Source organism: Trachinotus anak, unplaced genomic scaffold (genome assembly GCF_046630095.1).
Source record: "Trachinotus anak isolate AG129_WGS33_773 ecotype Australia unplaced genomic scaffold, CSIRO_AGI_Tana_v1 ptg000032l, whole genome shotgun sequence".
In the NCBI taxonomy this organism is placed as follows: domain Eukaryota; kingdom Metazoa; phylum Chordata; class Actinopteri; order Carangiformes; family Carangidae; genus Trachinotus; species Trachinotus anak.
In genome coordinates, this window is record NW_027273883.1 from 16,678,909 (window position 1) to 16,705,849 (window position 26,941).

The 26,941-nt window shown below is 41.6% G+C and overlaps 5 protein-coding genes across 8 annotated transcripts; 1 reads left to right on the plus strand and 4 right to left on the minus strand.

The window, feature by feature from the left end:
* The first annotated feature begins 5,096 nt into the window (after positions 1–5,096).
* On the plus strand, positions 5,097–6,481 carry nr0b2a (nuclear receptor subfamily 0, group B, member 2a). The gene is made up of 2 exons (XM_071470959.1): positions 5,097–5,718; positions 5,838–6,481. Exons 1-2 carry the CDS (start codon positions 5,136–5,138, stop codon positions 6,077–6,079), a joined length of 825 nt encoding a protein of 274 aa, XP_071327060.1. The 5' UTR covers positions 5,097–5,135; the 3' UTR covers positions 6,080–6,481.
* A 1,451-nt stretch (positions 6,482–7,932) lies between these two features.
* kdf1a (keratinocyte differentiation factor 1a) lies at positions 7,933–11,779 on the minus strand. Its single transcript, XM_071470958.1, has 4 exons — positions 11,471–11,779; positions 10,062–11,128; positions 9,574–9,648; positions 7,933–8,704 (listed from the first exon to the last, which is right to left on the minus strand). The coding sequence occupies exons 2-4, from the start codon at positions 11,107–11,109 to the stop codon at positions 8,619–8,621; spliced, it is 1,209 nt and encodes a 402-aa protein (XP_071327059.1). The 5' UTR covers positions 11,110–11,128; positions 11,471–11,779; the 3' UTR covers positions 7,933–8,618.
* Positions 11,780–12,708: 929 nt separating this feature from the next.
* On the minus strand, positions 12,709–14,298 carry tpbg1a (trophoblast glycoprotein 1a). Its single transcript, XM_071470957.1, has 2 exons — positions 14,039–14,298; positions 12,709–13,803 (listed from the first exon to the last, which is right to left on the minus strand). Exons 1-2 carry the CDS (start codon positions 14,296–14,298, stop codon positions 12,828–12,830), a joined length of 1,236 nt encoding a protein of 411 aa, XP_071327058.1. The 3' UTR covers positions 12,709–12,827.
* Positions 13,919–18,208, minus strand: LOC139613933 (transmembrane protein 222-like). Its single transcript, XM_071470960.1, has 6 exons — positions 17,991–18,208; positions 17,630–17,714; positions 17,268–17,299; positions 17,060–17,156; positions 16,844–16,974; positions 13,919–15,647 (listed from the first exon to the last, which is right to left on the minus strand). Exons 1-6 carry the CDS (start codon positions 18,107–18,109, stop codon positions 15,560–15,562), a joined length of 552 nt encoding a protein of 183 aa, XP_071327061.1. The 5' UTR covers positions 18,110–18,208; the 3' UTR covers positions 13,919–15,559.
* A 776-nt stretch (positions 18,209–18,984) lies between these two features.
* Positions 18,985–26,719, minus strand: wdtc1 (WD and tetratricopeptide repeats 1). Of its 4 annotated transcripts, none has more exons than XM_071470954.1 (16): positions 26,584–26,719; positions 25,829–25,968; positions 25,481–25,564; positions 25,295–25,341; positions 24,817–24,928; positions 23,916–24,103; positions 23,614–23,796; positions 23,393–23,487; positions 23,130–23,245; positions 22,952–23,027; positions 22,724–22,820; positions 22,444–22,614; positions 22,076–22,311; positions 21,618–21,786; positions 20,697–20,889; positions 18,985–20,591 (listed from the first exon to the last, which is right to left on the minus strand). In XM_071470954.1, exons 2-16 carry the CDS (start codon positions 25,892–25,894, stop codon positions 20,394–20,396), a joined length of 2,031 nt encoding a protein of 676 aa, XP_071327055.1. In that variant the 5' UTR covers positions 25,895–25,968; positions 26,584–26,719; the 3' UTR covers positions 18,985–20,393. The 4 variants fall into 4 exon arrangements, with proteins under 4 accessions (XP_071327055.1, XP_071327054.1, XP_071327056.1 ...); XM_071470953.1 differs by having other exon boundaries at positions 26,482–26,623; XM_071470955.1 differs by lacking the exon at positions 26,584–26,719 and adding an exon at positions 26,548–26,572.
* Positions 26,720–26,941: the final 222 nt, after the last annotated feature.

Below are 26,941 nucleotides of genomic sequence, written 5' to 3' on the forward strand. Positions count from 1 at the left end.
CAGAGATAATAGATACAGTGACAGTGATGTAGTTTCACTTATCCCATACAGTGTCTCCTTTGGCTTTAACAGGCCACTTCAGCTGTGTCAGATCTAACTAAAGCCCTCTGACAAAGGAAAACAAAAACAAACAAAAAAAAACCTCTGTACAAAGTGGCAAAAATGGCAGATACCACAGTAGAGGCACTCCTAAGAGAGATTCGTCTTCTTTGCTTCATTTTGCAAAAAATGAACATAAACTAGCAACAACCCACAACAACCAAACAGAACATTGATAGTTTGCTATTCTGCACCCTTGATTACGTTCAAAATGAAAATGTTCAAAGGAGGGATGAAACCACGAGACTCAAATGACAGTTACAAGAACTTGACATATCTGTTTTTGATTTATGCAAAAAGGCATTATTAAACAAGTATAAGACAAAAGGAAATGTTTTTTTAAGATAAATATCCAAACCTGTTACCTCACTAAATGTTTTTTTTTTTTTTTAAACTTCTGTCGGAAAGACAACTTCAGTCAGAGTTCATTGACCCAGAGGCTAAAGCTTTAGCCTTCACCTCAACTTTTATCATTGTGTTTTGATAGTAATAGGCAGTAAAACCAGGCCCAGGTGTCTGGAACCTGACATCATTTACACACCATATTACACAGCTACCATGCATTAGTCATAGCCATCCTGGCTTGTGGAAGTCCACACTAATCCTCAAGAATGTCATATGTGAAAAATGAAATCATCTTGACTTCACAGACACAATTATATAGGTAAATCAGACATTCAATATAACTTTTAGGTTTACAATCTAACTAGATCAGTGCTGAAAGATTAAAGCTTTCTGATATACAAATCATCCACCAGGAGCCCTGCTGTGTAGTCACTGAGAATCTCACAAATACAGTGTATTCAGAAAGTATTCACACCCCTTCATTTTTTCCACATTTTGTTTTGAGTGGCCACCATAATTCTTAGATGGAAGAAGTTGGAACAACCAGGACTCTTCCTAGAGCAGCTGGGGGAGAAGGGCCTTGAGGCGACTCAGAACCTCATGGTCACTTTGGCTGAGCTTCAGAGATCCTGTGTGGAGATGGGAGAAATTTCCAGAGGTAATAATGTGGCACTAAAAAACACTACTATGAGTTTTTGGCCTCTGGAACCTAATAAAATGAAGGTAAAGTTTTACAGTTTAAGCGCATGGCTTGGTTTTTTTTTTTTATATCAGTGCCAGTAAAACAATTGTTTTTTTGTATATAAAGGAATATAATTGCCTTTACAAAACCTGTCTTACTATTCAACAAAAACTTAGAATTTCACAAATGTCTCAGAGTCTTTTAACACAAGATAGACAAGTCTCTCCACAACAGTCCTGAGTGAGTCCAGAATCATGCCAAGCACAGAACTGGCCTTAGAGCAACCACACAAGGAACTTTGCAAAAATAAAATACACTGAAAAAAATATAACTTAAAACAGGAAACATCTAATCAGAGGATAATTGAACAAGCAATCGATGTCAACTGTGTCTACAGTGCTTGGCGGTTTTTGATGCACTTTGATAAAGACACCTTTTGGTCAGGACCTCGCAAGTGTAGAAGTTAAGCTTTATCTTAGTATGTGTGCTTTTCCAGGTACTACAGTGTCAACACTGAATTAGCTACACTATTAGTACAGTATGTCACTGGAAAAAATTATTTCTCCAGTATTATATAGCAATTTTTTTTTAATCAGTAATTTATGAATGTTGTGCCACACTCTAGGCCTGGCTTACTGTACATGAATTTGTGGTGTTGTCCTTGGAAGTTTGTAAAACACATTACATTTATAGTGAATCAGACAGAATTACATATGACCTGAATTCCAACAATTTGAACTCTAGGATAATTTAATGATTTTTTTTTTTCTCCAGAGGATTGAAATGACCCCACAGAGTAGGAATGACTCTCACCTTTGGGTCACTGAACCTCTGCTGTATTAGCAGTAGGTCAGGGTCAAGAGTCATGTTTCAGACACGGTGCCCATCACGCATACACAAATGAAATGGTCCTACTAAGAGTTCAATGACCTGGGAAAACTAAAACCATAGGAAACACAAAAGTCAATATTTGGGGGAACCTGACAAGAAAAGCAAACTTTGTTTCAGTGGATTAGGGCTGTATTAACACAGTTCACTTCAAGACTCTCCAATGATTGTCTAAATAAATTCATATTTCAATGTTAACATTATAATGCTTTTACAATCAATCGCCTTAATACATTTTTATATTTGTATTTTATACATGTCATAGTTAAATGTATTTTAAATATAATTATAGCATCAAGAAAAAAATTTAAAATGAATGGAAAGTCTTCAGGTTCCAGCTATTACATCATGCTTCATCAGACCTGGACTGTTTAACTTCCTTGATCCCAGAATGAATCAGTTGTTCCACTTATAGAATGAAGGACATCTTATTTTTATTGTCTTTTTGGCGATAAGCGTCTGTCCTCCGTGTCCGTCTCTGCCTGCTCCTAACCTCTATAAACACGAGCCTTATCACAAGCATTTACAACTGTCAGCATGCCCCATGAAGCCCGAGGGCTGCTGAGTGCATTATAGGTCACTTTGCGGAAAGTACCACATTCTCAAAGATAACGTAATGTGTTTATCGTGTATTTGAAGCTGTGGTCCATTTTGTTTTAGCTCCTGTGAGTATGGACGTGTCACGTCTCATATGAATAATCACTGTGTATCATAATGAGATCACCACAGGAAAGATAACGAGGCTATGAGACATATTCTAGAGTATTCTTTGAAGGATTGAGTAAAGAGAAGGATGGAGTAAGACAAACATTCGGTGACTGGTGCTGCCAGTTGTGTCTGGCATGTAACCTCTTTATTGCAGTCATTTACTTTATGAATTGACCTTGACTCCACTGCTCTGTGGTTCAGGTATTCCTCCAGCACTTGCATCTTCAGACTTCTTGGCTTGAGCGTCAGATGTCCTGCTAAAAGTAAAGAGCATAATATGTTTTTTGTTTTTTTGTTTTTTTAAAAGGTGTCATCTGTCACTATATAATGTGATAAATGTGCTAAATGTCCAAACCAAAGGAGTGTGTTATTGAAAATGTGCTCTTTGTTTATGTGTTACAGTAATAAAGTCATTTGCTTATCAGCCTCAAACCTCTGTGCCAGGCACAGGGAAGATAACAAATTAGAGTAAACTAAATTAAATGACATGGGGAACATTGTACCACCTGTTACAAACACCATAAACTGAAATTCCATGAATTTTTCTGTTTCGTTGTGAAAAACAACAACTATCTTACAGAGTCAGTCAACGACACACCAAAACCCTATAACATCAAAAGATGTTGTCTGAAGTCACTATATTGACAGTAAAAGAAAGGTTCAGTCTTTCTATCCGTCTTTTGAGCCAAAGACTGTGCTAATGTCAGCCTCATGACCAGAGTAAGACACAATTTGGATTTCACATTACTGTAGCCGAAAGCAAATGTAAACTAGAAGGACACTCAGAGAGCACAGACCTCTGCCAAGGCCAGTGTCAAAGACCAGACTTCAGAGAAAAAAAATTCAAATTCACAGTAAATAATCTGGATTTGCCCCATAATTTAATGGCCCATGCCCCATCCTTCCACCAAGTTTGGTGCAAATTAGTTTAGTACTTTTTGTGTAATCCTGTTGACAAACAAACAAACAGACATGGGTGAAAATATAATCAAATTGTTTGTTTTCATGATTTGTTTTTTTTTTGTTTGTTTGTTTGTTTTGAACAAAAATTAACATAAAAGTACACCAGGACCTGTTAAGTGAAAATGCACGCCAACAGTTGGGTAAATAAATAGAAAGTAAAATGACCATGCAATGACACAGTGTGATAGCAATGGCTTCATAGCAGTGTGTCAACAAAGTTATTTTTCATTATTAATGACTATATTTTGAGCTTTAATGATATTTTGAGATGACTGTGCAAAAGCTGTAGGTGTCAAGGACACTGAGGTCAGTATCCTCTGTCCCCTTTCTTTAATTGCTTCAGGAGCAAGGCTCTATAGAAGGAAATGTCAGTCTGTCGCTCCACCACTTTGGGCCAGACTGAAATATCTCAACAATAATGAGATGGATTACCGTGAAATTTTGTATAAACATTCATGTTCCCTGAGGATAAATCCTTGAAATGACTTTGGTGATCCGCTGACTTTTCCTCTAGTTCCACCATTAAATATTTATGGTGAATGGCCTCAGTAACTATTGGATGGATTGCCATTAAATTTGCAACCCACCCACCCACATCCCCTTTAGATGAATGAATCGTAAATCAAAATTTTGATTTCTTAACTATTTAGTCCAGCACCATCATCAGGTTATGCAGATGCGAATTAGCTTAAAGCTACAAATTGGTGTGGCGCGTCAAATGGTGATATTTATGTTGTAAGATGAACATAGTCCCTTTTGAATAAAAATAAATAAATAAAATAAAAAAGGTCAAACTTTAATTGGTCAAGTACTTTGATAAAGTGGAATGGAACATTACATGATTAGATTGAATATCAACAATACCAACAGATCTGTAGAGCTGTTAGGCAAGCAATGCCGGCTGATTTGAATTTATTGACTCTATACCTGAGGCAAATAAATATAGTGAAAGGAGGTTGGATTGGAGACTTTAACACTTACGACAGCAGTTGCAATTGCAGATACAACCAAAGCCAGTTACCGCTATCCAGTGGGGGGCGGTTGTACAATTACAGTAAGAAAAAAAGGGCCTGAACTTACAGGTCAATGCCCTCTCTCTCTCTGCTTTGGCATCTGTCCAGCTTTCCAGGTGTGAGCTGGCAGTGTACAGGGACACAGTGTAGGGCTGATTACCTCTGCAGTCCTTGGTAGCTTGGTACTGCCTGGGTTAATGACACCGGTGACCAGATAAGGCCCAACCCTCTTGATATCCAGGAGTTACTCCACTAGCCTCCTTTCATTGAGAAAAGCTTATCAGTTTCCCAGGATTATTCCCTCAGTCACCTGGCAGAGCATACAGTTGTTTTTCAGAGACTATATTGACAAGTCAAGGTCCACTTTGCAGGGTGGGTTGGCCTTATAAATACAGGGACACTTGAGGTAGCAGCAACAGTACTCACAAGCTCATCCTATGAGAGGACACTTGCATTTGACTACCCAGATCTGTACAGCCTACAGAATGGATAACAGATGTCAGTGTTCAGCCAACAGCGACAGGCTTTCAAACCCTATCCTCTACAACATCCTGAGCCAAATGGATAATAGCAAACCAAGTCAAAACAACTTCAACTACAATTCAGTACCTCATAGATGCAACTGTGAGCTGCGGCGGACAGTGTGTCTGAAAAGACCAGCTGAGATTTGCAAAGAAGCTTCAGCAGTTCTGGTTAAAACCATCCATTTTATGAAGAACTTACCTGCTTTTAACCAGCTGCCACCAAATGACCAGCTCTCACTCCTTAAAAGCTGCTGGGCACCGCTCTTCATTTTGGGCCTGGCACAGGAGCATGTGGACTTTGAGGTGATGGACACCCCTGGTGACAGTATGCTGAAAAAGATTCTCCTGAACCGCCAGGAAAGTCCTGAGATGGAGCGAGAGCAGCCCACCATGGCCGGTGTCAGCAAACTCAAGTCCTGCCTAAGAAAGTTTTGGAGTTTGGATTTGAGCCCAAAGGAGTATGCATACCTCAAAGGGACCACGATATTTAATCCAGGTTTGTTTTGCCCTATAATACAGCTGATAAAAATTGATTCTCTGGGGTACATTTTCAATCAGTGCAAAAAACTACACTTCATGTCTGTAACATTAATTTCCTTTGTTTACTACCAACAGATGTCCGGGATTTAAAGGCAGCTCTGTTCGTCGAAGGTTTGCAACAGGAAGCTCAGCAGGCCCTCAGTGAGGTAGTCCAGCTCATTAACCCCAGGGACCAGGAGCGCTTTGCCCGAATCCTCCTCACAGCCTCCATGCTGCAGAGCATCACACCCAGCCTCATTTCTGAACTCTTCTTCAGGCCCGTGATAGGCCAGGCTGATCTACTAGAGCTGCTGGTTGACATGCTCTTCTGCAGATAGAGGAGGTGGACTTCATGAAACTGTCCTGGAGAAAGTTGAATTTTTTAAGCGTGGTGTTGCAGAACTTTTTGTTGACTAACCTCAGCAATGTTCCCTCATGAAATGAAGGAACGCCTGACAAAAAAAAAAAAAAAAACAGGACTTGTGATAGCCAGCAAAAACTATGTGAATTAGTGAACTTGAAACTATGAATTTCTTAGATTTACATTGAAGCTGAGGTCACTTTAGCCCCGTCTGAAAAGATTTTATCTGCTGAAGAGGAAAGATTTGACTTTCCACACAGACTGATGCTACTGTTCATATATTGCATTTTATGTTATAGATTTTGTCTGTTTGCTTCACTGTAAATAGTTTTGTCTGCATTTACAGAACATTTCAAATAAATATATTTTTGTACATGAAGTTCTGTTTTGTAGAATGAAGTTCTGTCTTGGTCTTTTAAGAACACTCACAGCGAGCCAAATCTGACACCATATTTGTCTTGTGCACCTGACAATAACACTGCTCTGAACAGCTTCACCCCTACAGTTCATATGGCAGGTCTGTTATTACTAACAGGTAGTGCAGCCAAGTATTGCTCAAGTCCATTTATTTTGAATTCTTGTCAAGGTGAAGCTCCCTTCATGTTTCAGTTTCTAACCAAAGACGTTGTAGCATAACACCATGTAAGCCCTCTTGCTGTCTTGCAGTACTTTGTCTCCCCCTCATGGAAGTTAGTAGAAATCCTGTCTTTACCCAGTCAATTTTTAAAAAAAAAAAAAAAAGGTTTTTGTTAAAAATCTTCAGGTTGCATTTGATACAGAACAAGCCCTCTTGAGTCACCCTAGCCTGTGGTATGTTAGTTGTGAAATGTGGAGCTTTTACATGACACCTCATACAGGTAAAACAGGAATGTACTGGTGGAGGCAGAGAGCCAGAGGAAATGGGGTTACACAGGGCAACTCAACACAAACAGAAAAGATAATCCAAAACCATAACATTTAGCACAGAAGAACACAGGTCGATGGCTCATTTGCTTTGCTGCGTAGTGATTTTGTTGTTTTTTTTACAGATAAGAAAACCTTTCAACTTTTCTCACCAATACAAATCACACTGTTTCAAGAATACTTCAATTTCTTGAGGCTGACACTTAATGTCTGAGGCTTTAAGGCTGAAAATGAGACATTACTGCACAAAACATACTCCCATAACACAGAATAACACTAACTATAACCACAACTGAAAATACGCAAGTGGACCAACTGTTAAAACCAAAGTATTTGTTATTGGTGCTGTCTGTCATTGGTGCTCATTAAATATGAGCACTACATGTTTGGTTGGCAGCTGCAACAATAGACCTGTCACCTGAAGGCATACTGATAGCATATCTTAAAACATACATTATTGGTAAATACAGTTCAATTCATTTGATCCCAAAGGACTTCAGGACAGGTTCCTGGAATCAGCCTGATTTTCTGCACTGCCTCTTCCCTTTGACAAAGACAAACCCCAGGATTTTATTTCCTTTTTGTCAGAACCAGCCAAACAAGTTCTTTCTTTTGCTGAGGGCGGAAAAAGCCTGTCTGGTACAACACAGTGACCTTAGGGAGATGAGCTTGACAACAATAATCCACCAGATAAAGAAGAAAAATAAGCTACAGAAACAGCAGCCGAAAACCCTGTGAAGCAAAGACTCGTTGATATACGTGTGCATAATTTGTTGCTAAACAGACATGCATTCATTGAAATTAGACAGTTGTTTTTTATGGCTTGTGCAGAAAGAGAGAAAACAAAAAAGTTGACACAAAGCTCTGCAAGCATTGAGCAGTATGTCATGTTATCTGTAAGCTAAAATAAATGACAAACACCATTAGTATGGCATATAATTTCCTTGAGGAACACACATGAAAAGGTATAAACAAGCACAGAGATTTTTATTTTGTTAAAAACAGGACTTACCTGTGAGTAAAAAAAAAAAAAAAAAAAAACTGTGGCCAAATGCCACAAGTGTTTTAACAACCGAGAAAATAACATTGACTTAAAAATATATACATCAAAATATGGCTTAACAATACAGTTTTCAAAACAAAACAGGCCTCTAAAGAATCTAAATGGCATAAACCCATACATACTGTACATGCACAATGGCTTGCAAAAACAATCACACAGACAACAATGAGGACGGTTATGTTTAGCATCAGTCTCTTTCCTATGGCCTGACTGCTATGACCGCATGGAGTGTAACCACGTTTCTTTTTCTGAAAACAACTTTAAACACTGCATACTAATACATGTACATAAACACTTGCTTTGTCGTTCCCTGTGTAAAGAAAAAAAAAACATAGTTTCCTCAATGTTCATTTGCTGGAAAGATAAAATGTCCTTTAATTTAAATGACACTCCAGCAGCAAACATTAGCTGGACCACTAAAAGGAGAAGTACAATTACCCAAAAGGTGCTCCACTCAGTAACAGGATAAATGATAGCAGAAGGATAAAATTGTCCATCTAGTTAGCTACATCCCTTGTCCATACAGGTACTTTTGCTTCAGTGTTGCCGTTCAGAGAAGCAGAGGGGCGCCTGAAGAGTCTGTTTCAGTGTCATGATAGTAGGGCGAGTAGGCTGTGGTGGTGCTGGAGGAGTACGCTGCAGGAGAAAAAAAAAAAATTAAGGCATTGAGAATAAAAAAAAAAACCCAAAAAATATAGCAGTAATAGAAATAGCCAATACAGTATTTGTTATATTTCACAGACACAAGGTGAGATGTGAAATGTTGAGTTTAATCCAGGACAATGACAGATTCCCAGGACGCGATGTGAAAGTTGTGGAAACACAATGTGGTGTACCCTCATTCAAAGACATGTAACAGGACACCCCCTCCTCCTAATAGCCTCTTTGCAGAACAACAACAACAAAAAAAGAGAGGCTGCTGCATAGTAATCCATCTGTAACCCAAGTTACTTGCTAAACTTGCATAATAAACCAGGGGACATCATGTGGCATATATTTAATGTGACTTGATCTGCTGCTTTAGGAGGTGGTGTAGCATGACCGCTGAGCTGGAAGGGAGAATGGGGCAGATTGATAGGTGGGTGTAAGGTGGCAGAGGAGGGGAGGAGGAAGCTAATGAGCGAGGGATTGTAATATGCAGAGAAAAGGGAAGGAATGTAGAGCTTTCACTGTTTAAAGAGTGGTATGTATACGGGAGGTGAGAAAATGCCTGCAGCTGCAGCAGGTACAATGGATTACAAAGACTGAGCCCCACATACTGATTCACACACCCCTGTGGTAATTATACCTCAATGACCAGGAAAAGTAAAGACTGTAGCTCTGTCAGCACAACGAATACAAATAAGATTATGATGTGCAATATGTCTAACTGCTAATCACACGGTGGTGCTGAATTTCCAGATCTAATTCAACTCTCACTCCCTCGTACAAGCTTTTTCTACGACACAAAAGAAGATACAAAAAGATCGGTGCACCTGACGTGGAAAATTCCCACATGTACTCACTTTTCCCGCTGTAATGTCTCATTTTCCTCGCCAGCTCATCTGATGGCGTCTGCTCTGACACTTTCACCTCTGGAACTGTAGCAGGGGACAATAAAAGGCTAAATTAACACCTGCAGACAAGGAGCTTTGAAGCACATTAACACACTGTCATTTACAATTAATCCGGTCATCCCGTCTATTGCGCAATGCCTTTTAGAAGACACAGTGTACCTGTATCAGCTTGCCTCAGATTAACCAATTGTTATTAGGTCATTGTCTGTAAAATACCTGGCATATCAGGGTTTAAAACTAGGAGCCAAACAAAAGAGCTTCAGCAGCGCTCCAACGAACACTACAAGTCATTAAGGGAAGACAGTTTAGATGAGTGGTGTATTTGGTGTGTTGCAGCCAGGTGGTGGTGAAAAGGGTCACGTGGTATATTATAAACATTTATACAGCAGTAATCATTAATGTGAACTGGTTTAAATAATACTGCATGACATTCTTACAGTCACTGCTCATGAAGGTGTTGGTCATGGTCTCGTTGCCACTGTCGGGGAGAGTACCATCACTCCTCCCATTAGGACGCTGTCCCGTGGACTGGTGGCTCTTGTTCCTCTTGCCCTTTCGCGTGCTGATGCGGATGACTCCGTGCACCAGCTTGCACTCGGCCTCCTGCTCCTCGAGGTTGTAATCTTGAGCAATGCTGTAGATGAGCTCGCTGATCTCGTTGGTCTTGCGGGAGAAAGATGAGTCGGAGGTGCACTTGGCCAGCTGGTCAATCTGGTGGAGGGCGTAAAGCTCCAGCAGCTTCTTGGTAATAAGGGAGTCAATGTCTGTGCCCGTGTCGCTCAGGTCGTCTAGTTCATAGTCCTCCCGGGATATCAGGCTGGTGTTGCTGACTGGCCGGTGGCTTTCCCCTTTGCCTGGTGCACGGGTCCGTTTGGGGGCGGCGACCGGGTACCTTACTGTCTGGCCTGCAATGCGCACATCTGGGTAACGAAAGCTGTCACTTGTGGGCAACTTAGAGGCTTTGGTGGCCTTGCTGGACTCCAAAGGGATGCCACAGGTGGGGTTGGTCACAGCCATGCCATTAGGAGGGTGAGGCTCACTACCTGCTTTGGGGGGATGGTCTGTGGAGCTCTCGTTAACAGGCAGGCAGGGCTCTCGGCTGCCATAAAATCCACAGGTCAGTACACAGCAGATTAGAGCCTTACAGCTGCTCCAGCCCATAGAGGCACAGGAGCCACAGGCATGTCTGGTGGTGGGCGTGTTGTCTGCTGACCCAGGAATAAATCCTATAGTCTCTGAGCCCCGTGCCGTGCCATTTCGCGGGTGCCCTTTGCTGCGACTGTACTTGTTCTCTGAATACCGGGAGCGGTCAGTGCGGTGCTCATGTAGATGCTCTCCACGAGGATCCTTGTAGGAGTCTTGACTGGCTGTGCTCTCCCTGGATATAGTCCGAGTTTGTCTGTACTTTTCTGCCCTGGAGCTGGAGCTGTGGTGACTGTAGTGGTGGCGGGACGCCTGGGGAGCCCCTGTGCTGTGGCCAGGCATGGCTCAAAATGCCTGGGACCTGGTGTGGGAGAGGCATGTTTAGAAATAATAACCAGGTGTAAACCTCCCTTTTTGTTGCCACACAGGCTTGCAGCACTAAACGCACCACGGCAGAGTAAAACAGCATGTAATTAAGATTTCTATAGTAAAGTACTCAACTTCCAGGGAAGTAACCATCCTTGAAGTCCTCAGAAGGTAAATAAAGTGAGTGGATTGATCGCTGGCCTGATAATAACATGGCCCTTCTCGTCGCGTCTTTAAAGCCTGCTTGGCCTTCAGTTCGTGTTCAAGAGGACTATTCAGGCCAAATCTCAGTTAACATTCAACCGTTTTTAATTTTACTCACAAAACATTCACTTACCGCATAAGAGGAAACAGTCGTGGCTGTCTTTTATCCCAGGTCACTTGTTCAGCGAACAAACCGCGGAAGTCTCCGGGAGAAAACTGCTCTGCTGGCGCGTCAAACAGAGAAAACGACGGGTTTTTTTTTTTTTTTTTTTTTTTTTTTTTACCGCCCACAGTTTTCCAGGTGATTTCACTTCCACGAAACAACAAACTCTCCAAACCGAAGGTGAGGCGCCTCAGCCGAGCAGCTCAGCTCAGCTCAGCTCAGCGTCGTCTTTCTTTTGATAAAACTCTCAGCCTTGTGTTGCCGAGTCCCCCAGTGTTTGGCTATTACCTGCGGCTACAGCTAATCCCAGGTCCTACCCCCACCCACAGGTGATTCATGACGTCACACGAGGCGGATATAAAGATTTTTTTTTTTTTTTTTTTTTTTGGTGACATAAAAGTTGATGAACGTCATTAAAAAGAGGCGGGAACTTGAACAGGGAGCGCAAAGGTTGTGAATTTGATCTAAAAGGGAAAAGTAGTCTTTGAGCTTTCCGCACTCAGACTGTGAGGTGATGCAACATGACAGCTGACGGTGAAATTACGCATCTTACACACACACACACACACACACACACACAGGGTGAGTGCACATCTGCCGAGCCAGCGGGTGTGTTTCCAAATATCTTTCAGTCTGGCCCGGTTTTCCTCTGTGGAAACACTTCATCACACCCTCCTGGAGCCCACCTCACCTGGACAATCATCCGTGTAGCATGGTGTCTTTAGTCTAGTCGCAATAAAACAGATGAACAAGAAAATCAATTACGTTAAAATGTTATTTTAATTACCCTTAATGTAAATACAGGTTTCACATCAAACAGTGGCTTTAATTTATAGCCGTCTGACTGTTGTAATACAGATAACAATATGATTACTACTCAGAAAAATAAAGACATAGCTAATTAAATTCAAGGATTGGTTTCTTTCTTTAGTTTAAGCATAGAGAATCTAGTAAAGACCTATTCTAAAATTAAGTAGGTGTCAGTTTCTTGGGTCAACAAACATTTTGCATGTCAGTCTACAATCTACATCATTTATTTATCTGGCAGTCTTCTGCTGATGAAAGAAAAAAGATAATAATACTTAATTAGATGATAATAATTCAGATGTTTGCTTAGAAAGTGTATGACAGACAAACAACGTTAATGTCAATTTACATGTACAATGCTCCAGTGCCTCAAAAACACAAAGGCACTTTTTAGGGTGGGATTTATCAGCTATAACTGCAGTATGTACAAAAACATCAGATTCAAAAATGTACTGGCTTAAACTGTTCATATTTACATCAAGCACATATTTTCTTAAATTATTTTAGTTTCTGTGAGAAATCATATGTTCATAGGTGGGGAGGTGGTCGTCTGTTTGATCTGTGTGTCTGTGGGAACCTGGACAACGCGGGTGTCATTTGGCAGCTGCTGTGACAGAGCCAATCTTAAATGCCCTTGTGCTCTGCTGCCACCCTTATCTGCTGAGATGTGCCCCAGCCGGGGGTCCGAGTCAATCTCATATCGGTAGTGATATCCCTCCATGACGTCTCTGCATGCATCTCTCATTTCATTGATCCAATTCTTCATGCCTGTGCGATTCAGGTAGAGCACAAAAAGAAAGACCATCCCCACAAACCCCAGCACCAGCCCTAGGAAAACGTAGGATGTCTGCAGGGTGAGGTCAGCCACCTCTGCTTGGACTGGAACAACACACCCAATAGCCTGCACACCCAGGCCTCGCAGCCGGGCGTTGGTTAACGCTCTGGGTGAATCACATCTCACAGCATCCACATCTAGCAGAGCTTTTGATTCATTCAGCCAGGCGACAAAATCATGGATTTCACAAGAGCAAGTATAGGGGTTGTTACCAAGATGGATGCGGATGTTCCCAAGCTTCTCCAGCTCTTGTAGAGCATCGTCCCTCAATGTTTTGAAGGCATTCTTTGTCAGGTCCAGCACTTGTAGATGGTTCATACCAGAGAAGGTCCCACTGTAGACAGCTACCAGAGAGTTGTTAGAGAGGAAGAGCTGCTGCAGATTGGGAAGGTGGGAGAACATGCCTGGGGGAAGCAGGGAAAGGTGGTTCCCAGAGAGGTCGAGGTGGAGGAGACCCCTGAGATCCCCCCAGCGCAGAGCTGTGGTGAGGTCTGTCAGGGCGGTGAAGTTGTACAGCGAACAGCTCAGGTTGAGCTCCTGAAGGGGACTGCCGCGTATGCTGAGAGCCTCAGGATGGATGAGCGCCAGCTGGTTCCCACTGAGGTCCAGGAAGCGCAGGTTGATGAGGGCAGAGAAGCTGTGGGACGCCATCTCTCTAATCCTGTGAAGATGACTAACACTGTAACATCTGTCCTTAGACACTTAATGTTATCTTCACACTTGGATACTGGTCACGCATGCCACTGTGTTGTTTAAGTAAATGAACAAAAAACACATTCACAGAAAAAAAAGACATTGTTTATTTATTAGATACACATGAACAAAGTTAGTCATATTATCCAAATATGGTTTAATGTACATGAATGAAACAAAAAGTCAAATACTGCCATCCTCACCTATTATTGCTTAAAATGATGTTAGTGACATTCTCCATCTCTGTAAACGAATCAGGTGCAATCTGGTGTATGTTATTCCCTGTGATGATGACAGTCTTTGCATATCCTGGAACACTTTGTGGCACCATGAGCAGATCCTTAGAAACACATTTCACTGTGCGAGTGACAGCAAAACACTCACAGCCAAAAGGACACTCCAAGCACTGGTATGGTGCACAAAGAAGAATTCCCATAAACACACGGACTGCAAAAATACACATCTCTAAATTATAGCCAAGGAAAAGGAAAGATTAAAAAAAAAAATGTTAACACACAAGAGTATGAATCACAGCAGAGAAAAAACTTGATTCAAAGATGAATTTCGATGAATTTTATTCTAAGCTTTTGTTCTGACAAAAAAAGAAAAAGAGGCGGCAAAGAAAGACTCCTCACTCCAGCATCAGTCCCTCCTCATCTGCTCCACTCTGGGAATAAAGGTTCCCGTAAATTGATGATAGTTCACATCACGCAGAATCTGTTGGATGAAAAAGGTGCGTGGTTCCCTTAAAGGTACAGAGGACGATTAGGGCATCCACAGCCTGTGACCTACACCACAGTCTGACAGGGGAGATGTGAAAAAGGCTACAGCACATCCAAAATAATGTTACAGAAATATTAAACTGATAGAGATATACAATAATAAATAATATAAATAATACTGCAGGTACAAAACATTAAAAACAAATCAATAAAATAAATTATACATAATAATGTCATGTAGTATTGCTCATAGTTTGTATTGTCAGAGTTATAATAACATTCAAGCATGAAGGTGCATGATTTGAAAGCATTCAGTTTCTGTCTTGAGAATTACACTCATGTTAAAGAAAAAAAAAGAAAACACTTCACACATTGGTCTTTACAGACCAGGGGAAAGTGGAATGAGGAGGAAGAGGGTGTTTTTACAGACCAATATCACTATTTTTTACATGAGGGTACTATATCATTCTATCTTTGGTAGCGGCTCATATCTCTTAGACAAATAACTGATGAATATATTTCAGTATTTCGATTTCGTGGTCCATTTTATAGCCATCCATCACTGAATGTACATTAGCCAGACTGGAAACGCATTCATCATTGCCATCCGTGAAAAATACATCACTGGAACTCTCCAGCATTGCTCTGCTGTAGTGTAATCTTCCTTCATAATCCTCTTAATAAACTGAACAAAAACACAGAACCTGCTATGTGAAAAACAGCTTGAAGAGGTGTTACTGTAGCTTACACATCTTACTAATTCATAAATACATAAATAACAAAAATAAAATAATTTTTTGATTCAAAAACTACCTACAAACAGCTAGGCTTTGCCCTTAGTTACCGTCCTAGAGACTAGAACCACTACAGATCACTACAGATGATGAAGTCCTTCATTAAGTATTTTTTGTTCTAACAAATGTCCCATCAAAGCACATCATTCGCATCAATGATAATGTATAACCGGAGTCTGTGAGTCAACCCAGTGTACTGCTCGCTCCATTACTGTAGGTTGAATGTTAGGATGAAGGTGGCGAGGACTCCGCACAACATGAGGAATGGTAGCCATGTCTTGAGGAACGCTGCCCAGCTGAAGGATAAAAAGAGGACAACATGTGTTAGAGTAACCACCAACACCTGGACATTGTGAGCGTTTGTGTGTGTGTGTGTGTGTGCACAAACACACACACACACACAAACACCACTTCTGTGTATTTTGGGCAGAAAATGATACATGTGGTGTGTTGAAGTATCACATGATTCTTTTAACTCCCAGAGGCCGACAGCTCCCCTCCCTCCCCGTGGCTGCACCCCAGCCTGCGTCCTACTGTCCTTTCCACCCAGCCGGCGCAGGGAGCCCCAGCAGAGAGGTGACCTCCAGTGGTGACACAGAGGGGAGCGCTGCTGTCAGTGATGAATTACATGACTCCATTCCTGTTTAAAAGACTCCCGTGTCGTGGGAGCATATGTGCAGAGGCAGCACAAACTGTGACGCCAGCGCTCTCTATGTGGGTCAGCAGAGAATAATGAGGGGGGCTCTCTGAACCATATGTCTCTTAATGCTCACTAGCATCCAGCAGCAGAGTAATTTAACAGAGTGTGTACATGACCATGCTGAAGATGCTGCAGGTTAGCAACAACATTTTTCCACTGTTGCAAGTCTACTATCACTACTTCTTTCTCCTCTGTATGTATGACATCTATTGCATGGCTGTCTGTCCTGGAAAAGGAATTCCTCCACTATCGCATTTCCTTTCTTCTCTATTTGTTTTCCTATTTCCTGTTTAGTTTTTTTTGGTGGAGTTTCATCGAGGGTATAGGGTGTCATATGTTGTACAGATTGTCAATCAGCACAAACAAAAACCAGAATCCAAAACGTGTAGTCAAGTTTCCTGTTTACAATCAAGATGCACACCCATGAGGCAGCTATAGGTCAGGTGGTAGAGTGGGTCGACCATTAAACATAAGGCAGGAGATCCGATCCCCAGCTACTTCTGTTGAAATGCTGATATGTCTCTCACAAAGACACTCAAACTACAAAAATGGACTAACAGATCTGTCAAATGAATGTAATGTATAGCTGCATTTGTAAATGCTAGCAGATAAGTCGATGTTTTATTTTGGTAAAATAATTGGATATTAAAATATAACCTTCTATGGCAAAGTACGTTAGGAACTGGAGGACCATGGAACGGATGCCCACTTGGATGCAGGGTAGGACTTTAGCTTTTTATACACATTGTTCTCAGTGCTGGAACAATGGCAGAATGAGGCTAAAACACTTACCTCACATGTTTTCCATGAATGAGCGACAGCACACACAGGTTCACCATGTTCCAAGATGTGCTGTTGTCATAGTGCATAAGGTTGAGGGCCATGGCAACGTGGGAATGGCAGTTATCAAAGCATAGATTGTGCTTCAATGAAACAGAAAGAGTATATATCATTATATGAATATTAATATGGAAACATCGACATTCACAATCCTAAATACTGTCTTACCGGCCTACATTTGTATTCCTCTGACGCATCATACACTGCTTTGTCCCATGTAGCAGCTCCATTACCACAGACTTTGTCCACATCAAGCTTCCAATACCTGTGATATACAGTAAGTTAATCAACCAATGTGTTTGTCCAAATATGTGGCTTGGTGTGACCTACTTGTTGAAATTGTATAAAAATACAACATAATGATTATTAGACCTACTTTGTTGGTCTACCAAAGCCCATGTTGTCCTCCTGTAGAAAAAAAAGTCACATTTCAAAACATTCAGTGAGGCATGAACGTGAACTTCTGCTTGAGCTATTGTGGGATTCATATCTGAGTGGTTTATCTTTGCAGTATTTAAAACACAAAATAACAGTGGATGCCACAAATGATGAGTAGATATTTCTTGAAAACCAGAAGGCCAGAACTCCCACTCATAATCAGTTCAACAGCTCTGCATGTCTGCATGACATCTCAGATGAGAGGTTGTATTATGTCCCACTTCACTCTCCGGGGCTATTAGAGTGGCCAGACTGCTCACTGAATCTGACACACACATGATCAACAGAGGAGATACTCACCGAGACAAAGTACGACCCTGCAAAGTCTCGTATGACTCCAGAAGAGGTGCATATACCCATGTGACCAATGAAGGGGAGCACCCACCTGCAGGATGCACGGCAGAAAACAACACATCGATGTGACTGCGACCTGTACGTACTGTAACTGCATATATTAAATCATGACTATGTCAGAGAACACATACTATTCAGCAACTCATTAAAAAGAAAAACTAGAGGGCACAAGGTTTAACCTGCGGCGCACATGAATCTGTATTATATCATCTGACGTTTGCAAAATAACCTGTCGCCCGAGCGGCAAGCTGTCATATTTGACGCTAAGCTAGCAAGGCCTGAACAACAGCAAGCGTTAGCTTCTTACGATAAAATAGGAATAGGTGTCCAGACAATGCAGTGGGGGTAGCGGCTGCTCTTCCTGTCGCTTTTTAAGAAATCACCGTGGTAGTTAATCATCATGTCGGTATCGTCCACCTCCGCCATCACTGCCCGGAGTAACAGGAGGTGTCGACAGTGACGCACAGCCCGAGCCAGGCGGGGGGGAAGCGGAAGCGCCCAGCCGTCGCCTCCTCCGCGGGTGAATCAACGGTCAGTCAGTGAACGCAACAGCGTTCATTAGTGCATCGACTGCGGCGTTTGTGTACCCCCATTTAATAGGATTTAATTAGGGCTGTAGAGTCTAAGTCACCCAAACTATCTGCCAAAACAACATCCGTTATTATTTGTCATTTGCATTCATATTTGAGCCCTTCTCTTTATTTATTTATTTATTATATGATTATTCATAAAGTGACAGCCATGTCTCAGCTTCATGGACAGATCAGTTATTACTGAGGTATGGATGTAGCTTGTCTTATTTTCCAATAAAAGTGGCCGATGTAATGTTTATTGTGCTTATACTTTTTAACTCAACACAACAAAAACATTACTCTGACAGACATTTATCAAACATATATAAAAACAAAAAGCTAGTTTTTCAGATTTGGGGACCTTTTTATTAAATCTTCTATTTAACAGCCAAACTCACAGGCTCAGTAAACCGAGCCTTATCAGTGTAACCTCCACTACTCCCAGAGCTGGGTCACCTCATTACTGTGTATAGGCCACTCTGACACTCATGCTTGTGATGTACTGTTCTCACATTTGTTGCCTAATAGTCAGCAAAAGCAGAGTGAGGCAGACACTGATGAATGAACAGGATACTAGATAGTTCACAGCCTCTCCTGCCGTACATCTTCCCAACCTAGTTAGTATTGCATCATTACAGCTGCAGCTGTTGTGTAATTGTTACACTAAAAGGACAAACAATTCATTATTTTACCACTGATGGAACAAAAAGTACAAGAATACAGACAATACAGTGTTCAATAATTTTATTCTTTACTTTGTTTGCAACAAAGGTTATTATAGGATTCCTCAAAGAAAAAAACTGAGTATCTCAAATTAATGAACAAAGTAAAACATATGAAAGCCTAGTGTTGCATGTTGTTGAGGACCCATTTCTTAACATTCACCCTATTTGAGGGCAAAGAAGACCCAATGAGCTGTTCTTTGAGCAACGGATGGGATGGCTCCGTCCTTTGTTGCCCACAACTACGGTCAGAGAAGCCTCATGCAAGCAGGACTGAACACCTGACTGCAGCAGAGGCCTAGTGCTAGAGCCACGCAGCTAGTAGGCAGGAAACCTATCGCCACCAAATACGTAGCACCTAATTGGCATATACCAATTAGCATCTGTGTCTCACATATACCCAACAGAAGTTTCACACTGACATTTCATGCCAAATGACATTTACAATCAATGGGACTTAATTTCAAACAAAAACTGTTTTAGAAAGTGTTTTTTTTTTAAACAAATATTTATTTGTCAATATCTTGTTGATTTTGTCAACAATCTATTGCGGTAAAACCTCTTAACTAAAAGTTAAGTTAAGCACAGTATGCCAAAATTAAGGTTTAATGAAACAGAGAAAACAAACATTAATCCTTGGCCGCTGAAATGATAGATGGCAACCTTTGGCAGAAGAAACCAATTTTTTTCTGACAGTTATAAACTAAACAAAGCCTGTAAATACATTTCATTGGAGCAACACCAGCAACTTCCATAACTTGGAAGAGTCTAATTAATTCTAGGCTTTCTGCGACCAAAAACTCCAACTGAAAATATGATCAAGTCTAACTCCGAATCAATGACTTGGGTAGTGCAGCCTTTCTGAGATGAGCTTGCACTGTGACTCTTTGCTCCAGCTGTAGAGCAGACAGGAGATGCAACAAAGCACCATCTTCTGGTCTGTGATCTGATCCTCCATGGAGGACACTGTGACTGTGTGGCCACACTGACCTGAAAATAGGTCGCCTGACCGCAGGCTTCTCCTTCTACATGTTGTGTGTCTCTCCAACATAAACCTGAGGAGGGATAAGTGCTGAACTCCTCCTTCTGCGTGAGAAACTGGGGAGTGACGTTGAAGGTGCTCTCCTCAAAGGTGCCCCCATCCCCTGCCATCACAGGGTGGAGGGAGAGGCTGAGGTGTTGTTGGTGCTTTGAAGGGGCGAGATGGGTGTCGTCTCCACCCTCCATGAATTCCTCTCCCCAAAGTGGTCTCCACCAGTCCTGTCTCAGGACAGGGGAGGGCGATGCATAGTGCAGAGATGTGACATGACATTCACTCAATGTTTCTGTCAGATAGGGGGGAAATTAAGATTCAAACAGGAGCCGGGAGAGTGCTTTGCTTCCTACGTCCATTCTGCAGAATGGCTGACAGTTTGCTTAGCTTGGCCGACACTGCACTTGTCCCTCTGTGCTGTCTTCATCATCTGAGCCATCTGGGCCAACGCCACGCAGGCCTGTGATGCGATATCCCATGTTGAGCAGCATAACCTCCAGTGGATCGGCGTTCATACGCCGCTGGTTCGCCTGAGCAGCACTCTCCATGTCCTCCACCACGCGCCCATTCTCACTTTCCGTCTGCATTGTGAGAAAGTAGAGGGGAGGAGAAGGGGTAATGAAAAAAACATTTAAAAATATAATAAAATGTATATATAAATAAAACACAGATTATCACTTGTTTACCTCTGGTCTGGGGTTCCATAATCGCACTACAGGGTCAATACCGCTTGTGGCCAGGAAGCAGTAGCTGGGGTGGGGCTGCAGGCAATTCACTATGGACTCATCCCCCTGCAGGATCCTCACCAGATTAGTCGTCTCCTTTTCCCAGATAAAGAAGGAGCCATCGTCTGAGCCACTGACAATGTACTGCCCTTTGCTGTGGAGAAAAGGAATTACTGGGAATTAGAGGATTGTTCTACACGGAACCTCTTTCACAGAACAGGTGTTCACTTCACTGTACGGGTGTGTAATCGGGGATTTCCCAGTTCTGGTGTGAAAGGTATTCTCGTGGAAACTGTAGTACATTCTAGTGGCTTTAGTTATTCAGACTTTGACTGGATATTGTTATGGGAAACCAGGGGAGGTGAGGGAGGCAAATCTTTTTGTTGAACAACAGTAATGTGTAGTTTTTGATGCATCATGAAACATACAGTACTTAATCTAGCCTACAGTACAAAAGGCCAGACTTTGCTGTTTAGAGTCAGACCAGTCTGATCAGTGTCCCTCATTATTAGCAGTGGTCAACTTGAGCCACATTTAGACTGATCAAACAACTCATAAAGTCCACATCACAATGACTTAGTGTTATTTGTTTAACATTAAAATTACACAGCGTCATGAGGTTCATTAGAATAAATTTTGACTGACATGGAATAACGTGAAATAAATAATTACCTCTTGTATTTATGAAATTGGATATTTTTTAACTTTATTATAAATGTTGGACTTTAGCTCAGTCACAAAACCTGGTTGATATAGAACCCACAGACTAAATTTTGCTTTACTGATTCTCAAGTGTATCTTTGAGGCCCCCTTCCTTAAGCTACAGAGCTCGTGACTGCCCCCTAGCGAGGCCTCTGCAGGCTGAGAGTGAGAGCTCCTGACCTTCCAAAGAAGTTGGCCTCTTTGATATCGGTGGTGGTGTTGCAGTGACCACAGTATCTGTGCTTGTAATCAAAGCTGCGCTCTCTCAGCACCAACTCATCTTCCGGGATGGACTCTTTCCGACTGAATGAGTGGAATCGAATGGAGCTATTGGCCTTCTTATCTTCAGCTAGTGAAGAAAGAAATCAAACTTATTACCAATGAATCTTTGAGACACATTAACAAACAAACAAAGAATGTGTTTTCAGTGCATAATAATGCAAACACAGTTGCTAACTTATCACTGAAGTTTCTAAACCTAACAAAGTTTTTTTTTTTACGTAGCTTATATGAAACTCTCCATTTCCCTCTTACAACAGTGTGCACTATGTGTGGTTGGTACAGTTCAAGATCAAACTGTGTACATACTTGTTTAACAAATGAGAGCTACTGCCATGTGCAATATTCCTCTTTAGTACCTGATTCTGTCTTGGAGAAGAGAGCAGCCTTGATGTCTTTATCTAAGGCGTCACAGGCACTACTGTGCGCCTGCTCCGGAAACTTTCCTTTGAAATCATCCAAACACTCCAGAGCCTCGGTAACATATTTCAGCTCAAACAGACACCGTGCCAGTCGGAAATGTGCTTTCAGATGGCTGGGGTTTAAAGTCAGAGCCTTCAGGCAGTCCCTGAGGGCATCGTAATGGTCTCCGTCCCTGTGAATCACAGATGCAAACAAAACAGACGTACAGATGTAAACACTTAATTAGTTAACTGCTTTCATGGCCTTCAGGAGAAGATGATGAAGTGTCTGTCTGCAGCAGGTGTTGTGCTTCGATGAGGCCTACCACTTGCGTTTCATGTAGGCTGCAGCGCGGTTCCCATACAGCATGGCATTGCAGCTGGCCTGATGAATGCCTAAACTGTACAGCTGGATGGCCTGTGTCCACTGCTGCTGTGCAAACGCATCGTTAGCTTGTTGCTTTATCTTCTCCAAGTGAGGAGGGAGCTCAGTGGAACTAAAACAAAGGGAATAGAAGAAACACGGCTCAAATGTGTGCCCTCTCAAACTTATAAACAATCAGTCTGTGCATAGAAGCAATCACTAACAGGGTGAAAGACAAGTACCTGGAGCGCAGTTTGCTTCCGGCAAAGCGAATATGGCTGGTTGGCAAGTGAATTCCATTGGAGACACCATTAGTTGTCTTTCCATTCTGCACATCTCCTGAGAAGCCAAATTTCAAGAGACCATCAATACATCTCAAGATACCACACTTTATGTATCTCCACACTTTATGTATTAGGCACCACTCGACCTTTTTTTTTTTTTTTCCTTAACAGATTGAATAAACCTACCTGTTGATGACTGGCACTTTTTTGGAAGCAAGAAGGTGTATGGCCTCTGTTTAAATGTCAAGTCAAACAGATACACCTGGAAGAACCATAAAAATAAACAGATAAAACAAACATTAGAGCACAGAGCAGAGATAAATAACTCACCTCTCCATGCCTTGTTTGTTCTCAGATGCTTTACCTGTTCCCCACCCATGTTAACAAGCAGCTCTGTGCCATCTGGACTAAAGGTGACATAGGTGGCCACCAGGACCCTTAGGCGGTTGTTGTAGTCCGGGAGTTTCACTGGCAGGTGCCCTGAAGCATTCAAACAGAATGTGATATTATTCAACATCCTTCAGTCACCTCCCTGTAACCTGTTTCCTGGTGTTGTTACTAGATAATACGAATCTGAATGTGCCCATTAAATAAATCTGATACAAGAAAATTCAGCTGTATATGCACCTGCAACATAATACTGCCCCGCTCCGTCTGGGATGGGCTTCTGCCTTTCACAGAATGTGTGCACAGCTGCAGATGTGCCCTGACTCATAGATTTCCTGTGTAAGGAACAAAATAACTTGGTTAAAACTCAGTTGAGCACAAACCTGGAAAAGAGCAAACACCACATTTCAGTGGTTGTTGAATAACCATTAGCATAGAATCACATCAAAAACTTAACCAACCTGTAGTTGTGAATCATCCTGATGTCATAGAGGCGTACAAAGGGACCGTTGGCTCCCACTGCCAGGTAGTTATTGTCCCGTGGGTTGACAGCCAGGCACTTGGCCTCAACCAGCTGACCACAAAACTCTGTCAGGTCAATCAGCACCTCAGAGCGTTTACTGCTCTCTCGTAAGTCATACTGTCTGTAGCGAACGAGGAGAAAGTGAACATGTTATCTGTAGTAAAATTAGACATGTTATATCTTTTGACTTTGTTCAACACAACGAGGTGATTTAATCTATTTAAATCCCTGACTTCTTACCTGATGATGCCATCCTCCGCAGCACTCCAGAAGGTGTTGGGCCACATGGGTGCTGTGGCGATGCGTTTAACTCTGTTGGTATGATCAGAAAACATATGGATGGTTTCCTTCACTGTCAGGTCGTGCACATGGACCTTTGTGTCGGCTGCACCTGTTACCAAAATTCTGTCCCCGGAGTGAGGGAGGAACTGTATGGACAGACAAACAGACCAGAATTACCTGATGAGTACATACAAAATGTCTCGCTGCTTTTTGAAGCATATAATAATCCTTTTATTGCCAAGAAGCAAAGATGATGGCATTAATAAAATGTTCACAGGCACTGATAGGACCAGTCTATTTATATATCTGTTTCAATTCCATAGAATTTAAACGGCATTTAAAAAGTAACATTTTCCTCCAGTATTTGACCTAATTCCCAAGTTTTCTGTCATGAAGCTACAGTGGTGTGGTCACACCTTGGGCAGCTTTAAAAGTGTGCCAGCTTTTACATAGATGAGTGACCCACCAAACAACATGCCACTCATTATATAGCCAACAGTGCCACCTAATGTACAGGAAGTGAATCAGTAACATAGACCACATAAGTTAATGACTAAACACAGGGTGAAGTGAGGCAGAGCAAAGTGTCTTTTTGTCTCGGACATCCAGATATTAAAATGTGATAGTGAGTCCAAGTGAGATTCAGGTGATTATACAGATCAAATGCACATTCAATGAGACTAAAATGGGAGTAATCCTTCTCCGCCTGTACGCATAACCCAGCAACTCCCCCTTACTCACATCGCTGCTACTATGACTGTTTAATCGATGTGTAAGTAAATGGTGCCGCTGTAAATTATTTCAGCTAACTCTCCCATCTGTGATTCAATACATCTATCTTCCAATTAGTCCTCCTTACCTTTACAGAGAATATATTTGCTGCATGACCTGTGTGCATAGTTGTGAGCTTCTTGTGTCTGAATGGATCCCAGATGATGGCATGTTGATCATCTGAACCTGAGGCCAGTAGACTGAATACAAAAAGAATCATCAGCACAAGAGAGGCAATGCTTGTATAATCCTTTCATGAGCAATGCAATTGAAAATTGTACACTGTGAGACATTTTAAGATTTTGAAAACATATGGATCCCATCACAAAGTAGTGAAACATGGCAGGCCTGCCATATTATTTTGATAATTAGGAGTGTTTGAGCAACATTCAGAGCTGAAACATTAACAGAAAAGATTCTTATTTAATTCATTCTTGATTTTCACTTTACATACAGTATGCACAACACTTTTGTCTTTGTTGCGTGGTGATGTAACCCAAACAGTGATCCCAGGTCAGAGACTACAAATTAAACAGAGGGTAAAAATATGAGTTTTGAAGCCTTACTCTCCTCCTTCATTCCACTCCAAACAGTTCACACAGCCAGTGTGGCCCTGTGGAGACAGACAGTATAAACTGTCAGAAGAGCACAACAACATACAGAAGTATCCATCAGTTTCCCTTCTTTTTCCACAACTGTCTCTCTCTCTATCTACATGTGCACAGTGCACACACACACACTGACTCACTGACCTGAAGCTCAGCCTCCAGACCAAGTCTCTTGATGAAGGGGTCAGTCACATGGTAGAACCTTTGGAAGCCCGGTGCTGTCTTGTCCTGAAGTGTCATGAAGTTCATTAGGATAAATTTTGACTGACATGAAATAATGTGAAAGATATTTTTACAGTGCCATGTTTGAATAACCAAAAAAAATGATATGAATCAAAGGCTCCGCCAGACTTTTGTACATACGAAATTATACTACTTGGTCTATTTGGGACTCTCAGCACACCAACATCAATTATATGATTCTATGTACAAGAAACACATTGTTCATTAGTATATTCAGCTCATAAGATGCTATGGCATATGTCTACTCACCCTGATCTGCCTGTGCAGGATATCTCTGGTGATGTTGACAGCAGTCATGGCCTCACCACAAAACATAAATTAGGGTCTGGGCTGGAGGTTCCAGGGGTCAGAGCTCAGATGACATTTACTCTGTATTTCTTGAGAATAAGCTGTAAAGATGTTAAAAACATTAAGACAAGCTGGATAACACACTGAAAACACGGCACTGATTCTACGTTGGTTAAATGTCAGTTAAATAGGAAAGGTAAGAGCAAGTCGATCAGCAGACATTTAAATTATACACTCATTGTGTATAATATAACGTTAGCTGGTCCACAGACATTGCCCACTCCAGTGTCACAGACTGGGTCTGCTCCCGTCAGTGAACACCAACAAGGCGACTTCAGTAGCTAACTAGCTAATGTTCGCTATGCAGCTCTGTCGGTATTATAATCGGCGGACAGTGTCGGAGACCACTGACAATTATTTAAACGTTAAAGCCTGTTAGCCTGCCAGAATCGTTAGCCACCTGTGCATCGGGCCTTTAAGAGACCTGCCGTTTACCGAGTAGCTGGCGTTAGCGTATCTGCGTTACCTTGCTAGCTAAACAAAACGTCCACATCATGTAACGTCAACATTTGCAACGCTTTAATTTTAATTTACGACTGCTTAAGAAATCTCACCGCTTTCCTTGAACTAAAAAAGCTTCTGTCAAGAAATGTCCATTTAATAAACGTAATAAATCATACTCTATGTGAGTTTGTTGACAGGATTCTCGCTAATACCTTCTCTGACTTGAACACAACCCTCCTCCCACTGAGCACATCACGCAACTTTGTTCCGCCTGCTAAAGCACAACAAACACTTCCGGTCTGTATTCATTTCAGAATAAAAGCATCGTCTACACAAATTACAGCTGGTATGTACAAACATTTCATACTATAGCATAAAAAGGAAGAAGGCTGCAAAGAGTAACTGTACAGTCTATACAGTGTTTACATGATAATGAATAACACTTTTTCTTTCGCTTATTTAATAGAAATGTGCTAAATAACATTTTTCCTTTATCAACATGTACAGATGTCAGTAAAAGTAGGAATGCTTTTACAGTAAATGATGTAGATCAAGGGTTTGAGCTGATCA

What these genes read in the sequence shown, in the direction of transcription:
- kdf1a (XM_071470958.1), bottom strand. Translation starts at nt 11,109, where the DNA reads ATGCCTGGCCACAGCACAGGGGCTCCCCAGGCGTCCCGCCACCACTAC. An exon ending in CACCTTCATGAGCAGTGACT is followed by an intron (nt 9,649 to 10,061) that starts GTAAGAATGTCA and finishes CCCCTGCTACAG; the next exon opens with TTCCAGAGGTGAAAGTGTCA. An exon ending in GAGACATTACAGCGGGAAAA is followed by an intron (nt 8,705 to 9,573) that starts GTGAGTACATGT and finishes TTTCTCCTGCAG; the next exon opens with CGTACTCCTCCAGCACCACC.
- tpbg1a (XM_071470957.1), bottom strand. Translation starts at nt 14,298, where the DNA reads ATGTGTATTTTTGCAGTCCGTGTGTTTATGGGAATTCTTCTTTGTGCA. An exon ending in ATCATTTTAAGCAATAATAG is followed by an intron (nt 13,804 to 14,038) that starts GTGAGGATGGCA and finishes TCATCTTCACAG; the next exon opens with GATTAGAGAGATGGCGTCCC.
- nr0b2a (XM_071470959.1), top strand. Translation starts at nt 5,136, where the DNA reads ATGAGAGGACACTTGCATTTGACTACCCAGATCTGTACAGCCTACAGA. An exon ending in GACCACGATATTTAATCCAG is followed by an intron (nt 5,719 to 5,837) that starts GTTTGTTTTGCC and finishes TACTACCAACAG; the next exon opens with ATGTCCGGGATTTAAAGGCA.
- LOC139613933 (XM_071470960.1), bottom strand. Translation starts at nt 18,109, where the DNA reads ATGGCGGAGGTGGACGATACCGACATGATGATTAACTACCACGGTGAT. An exon ending in ACACCTATTCCTATTTTATC is followed by an intron (nt 17,715 to 17,990) that starts GTAAGAAGCTAA and finishes TGCATCCTGCAG; the next exon opens with GTGGGTGCTCCCCTTCATTG. An exon ending in ATTCATGGAAAACATGTGAG is followed by an intron (nt 15,648 to 16,843) that starts GTAAGTGTTTTA and finishes TTTATCCTTCAG; the next exon opens with CTGGGCAGCGTTCCTCAAGA.
- wdtc1 (XM_071470954.1), bottom strand. Translation starts at nt 25,894, where the DNA reads ATGTTTTGTGGTGAGGCCATGACTGCTGTCAACATCACCAGAGATATC. An exon ending in TTAACATGGGTGGGGAACAG is followed by an intron (nt 23,028 to 23,129) that starts GTAAAGCATCTG and finishes TGGTTCTTCCAG; the next exon opens with GTGTATCTGTTTGACTTGAC. An exon ending in AAAGTGCCAGTCATCAACAG is followed by an intron (nt 22,821 to 22,951) that starts GTAGGTTTATTC and finishes TTGGCTTCTCAG; the next exon opens with GAGATGTGCAGAATGGAAAG.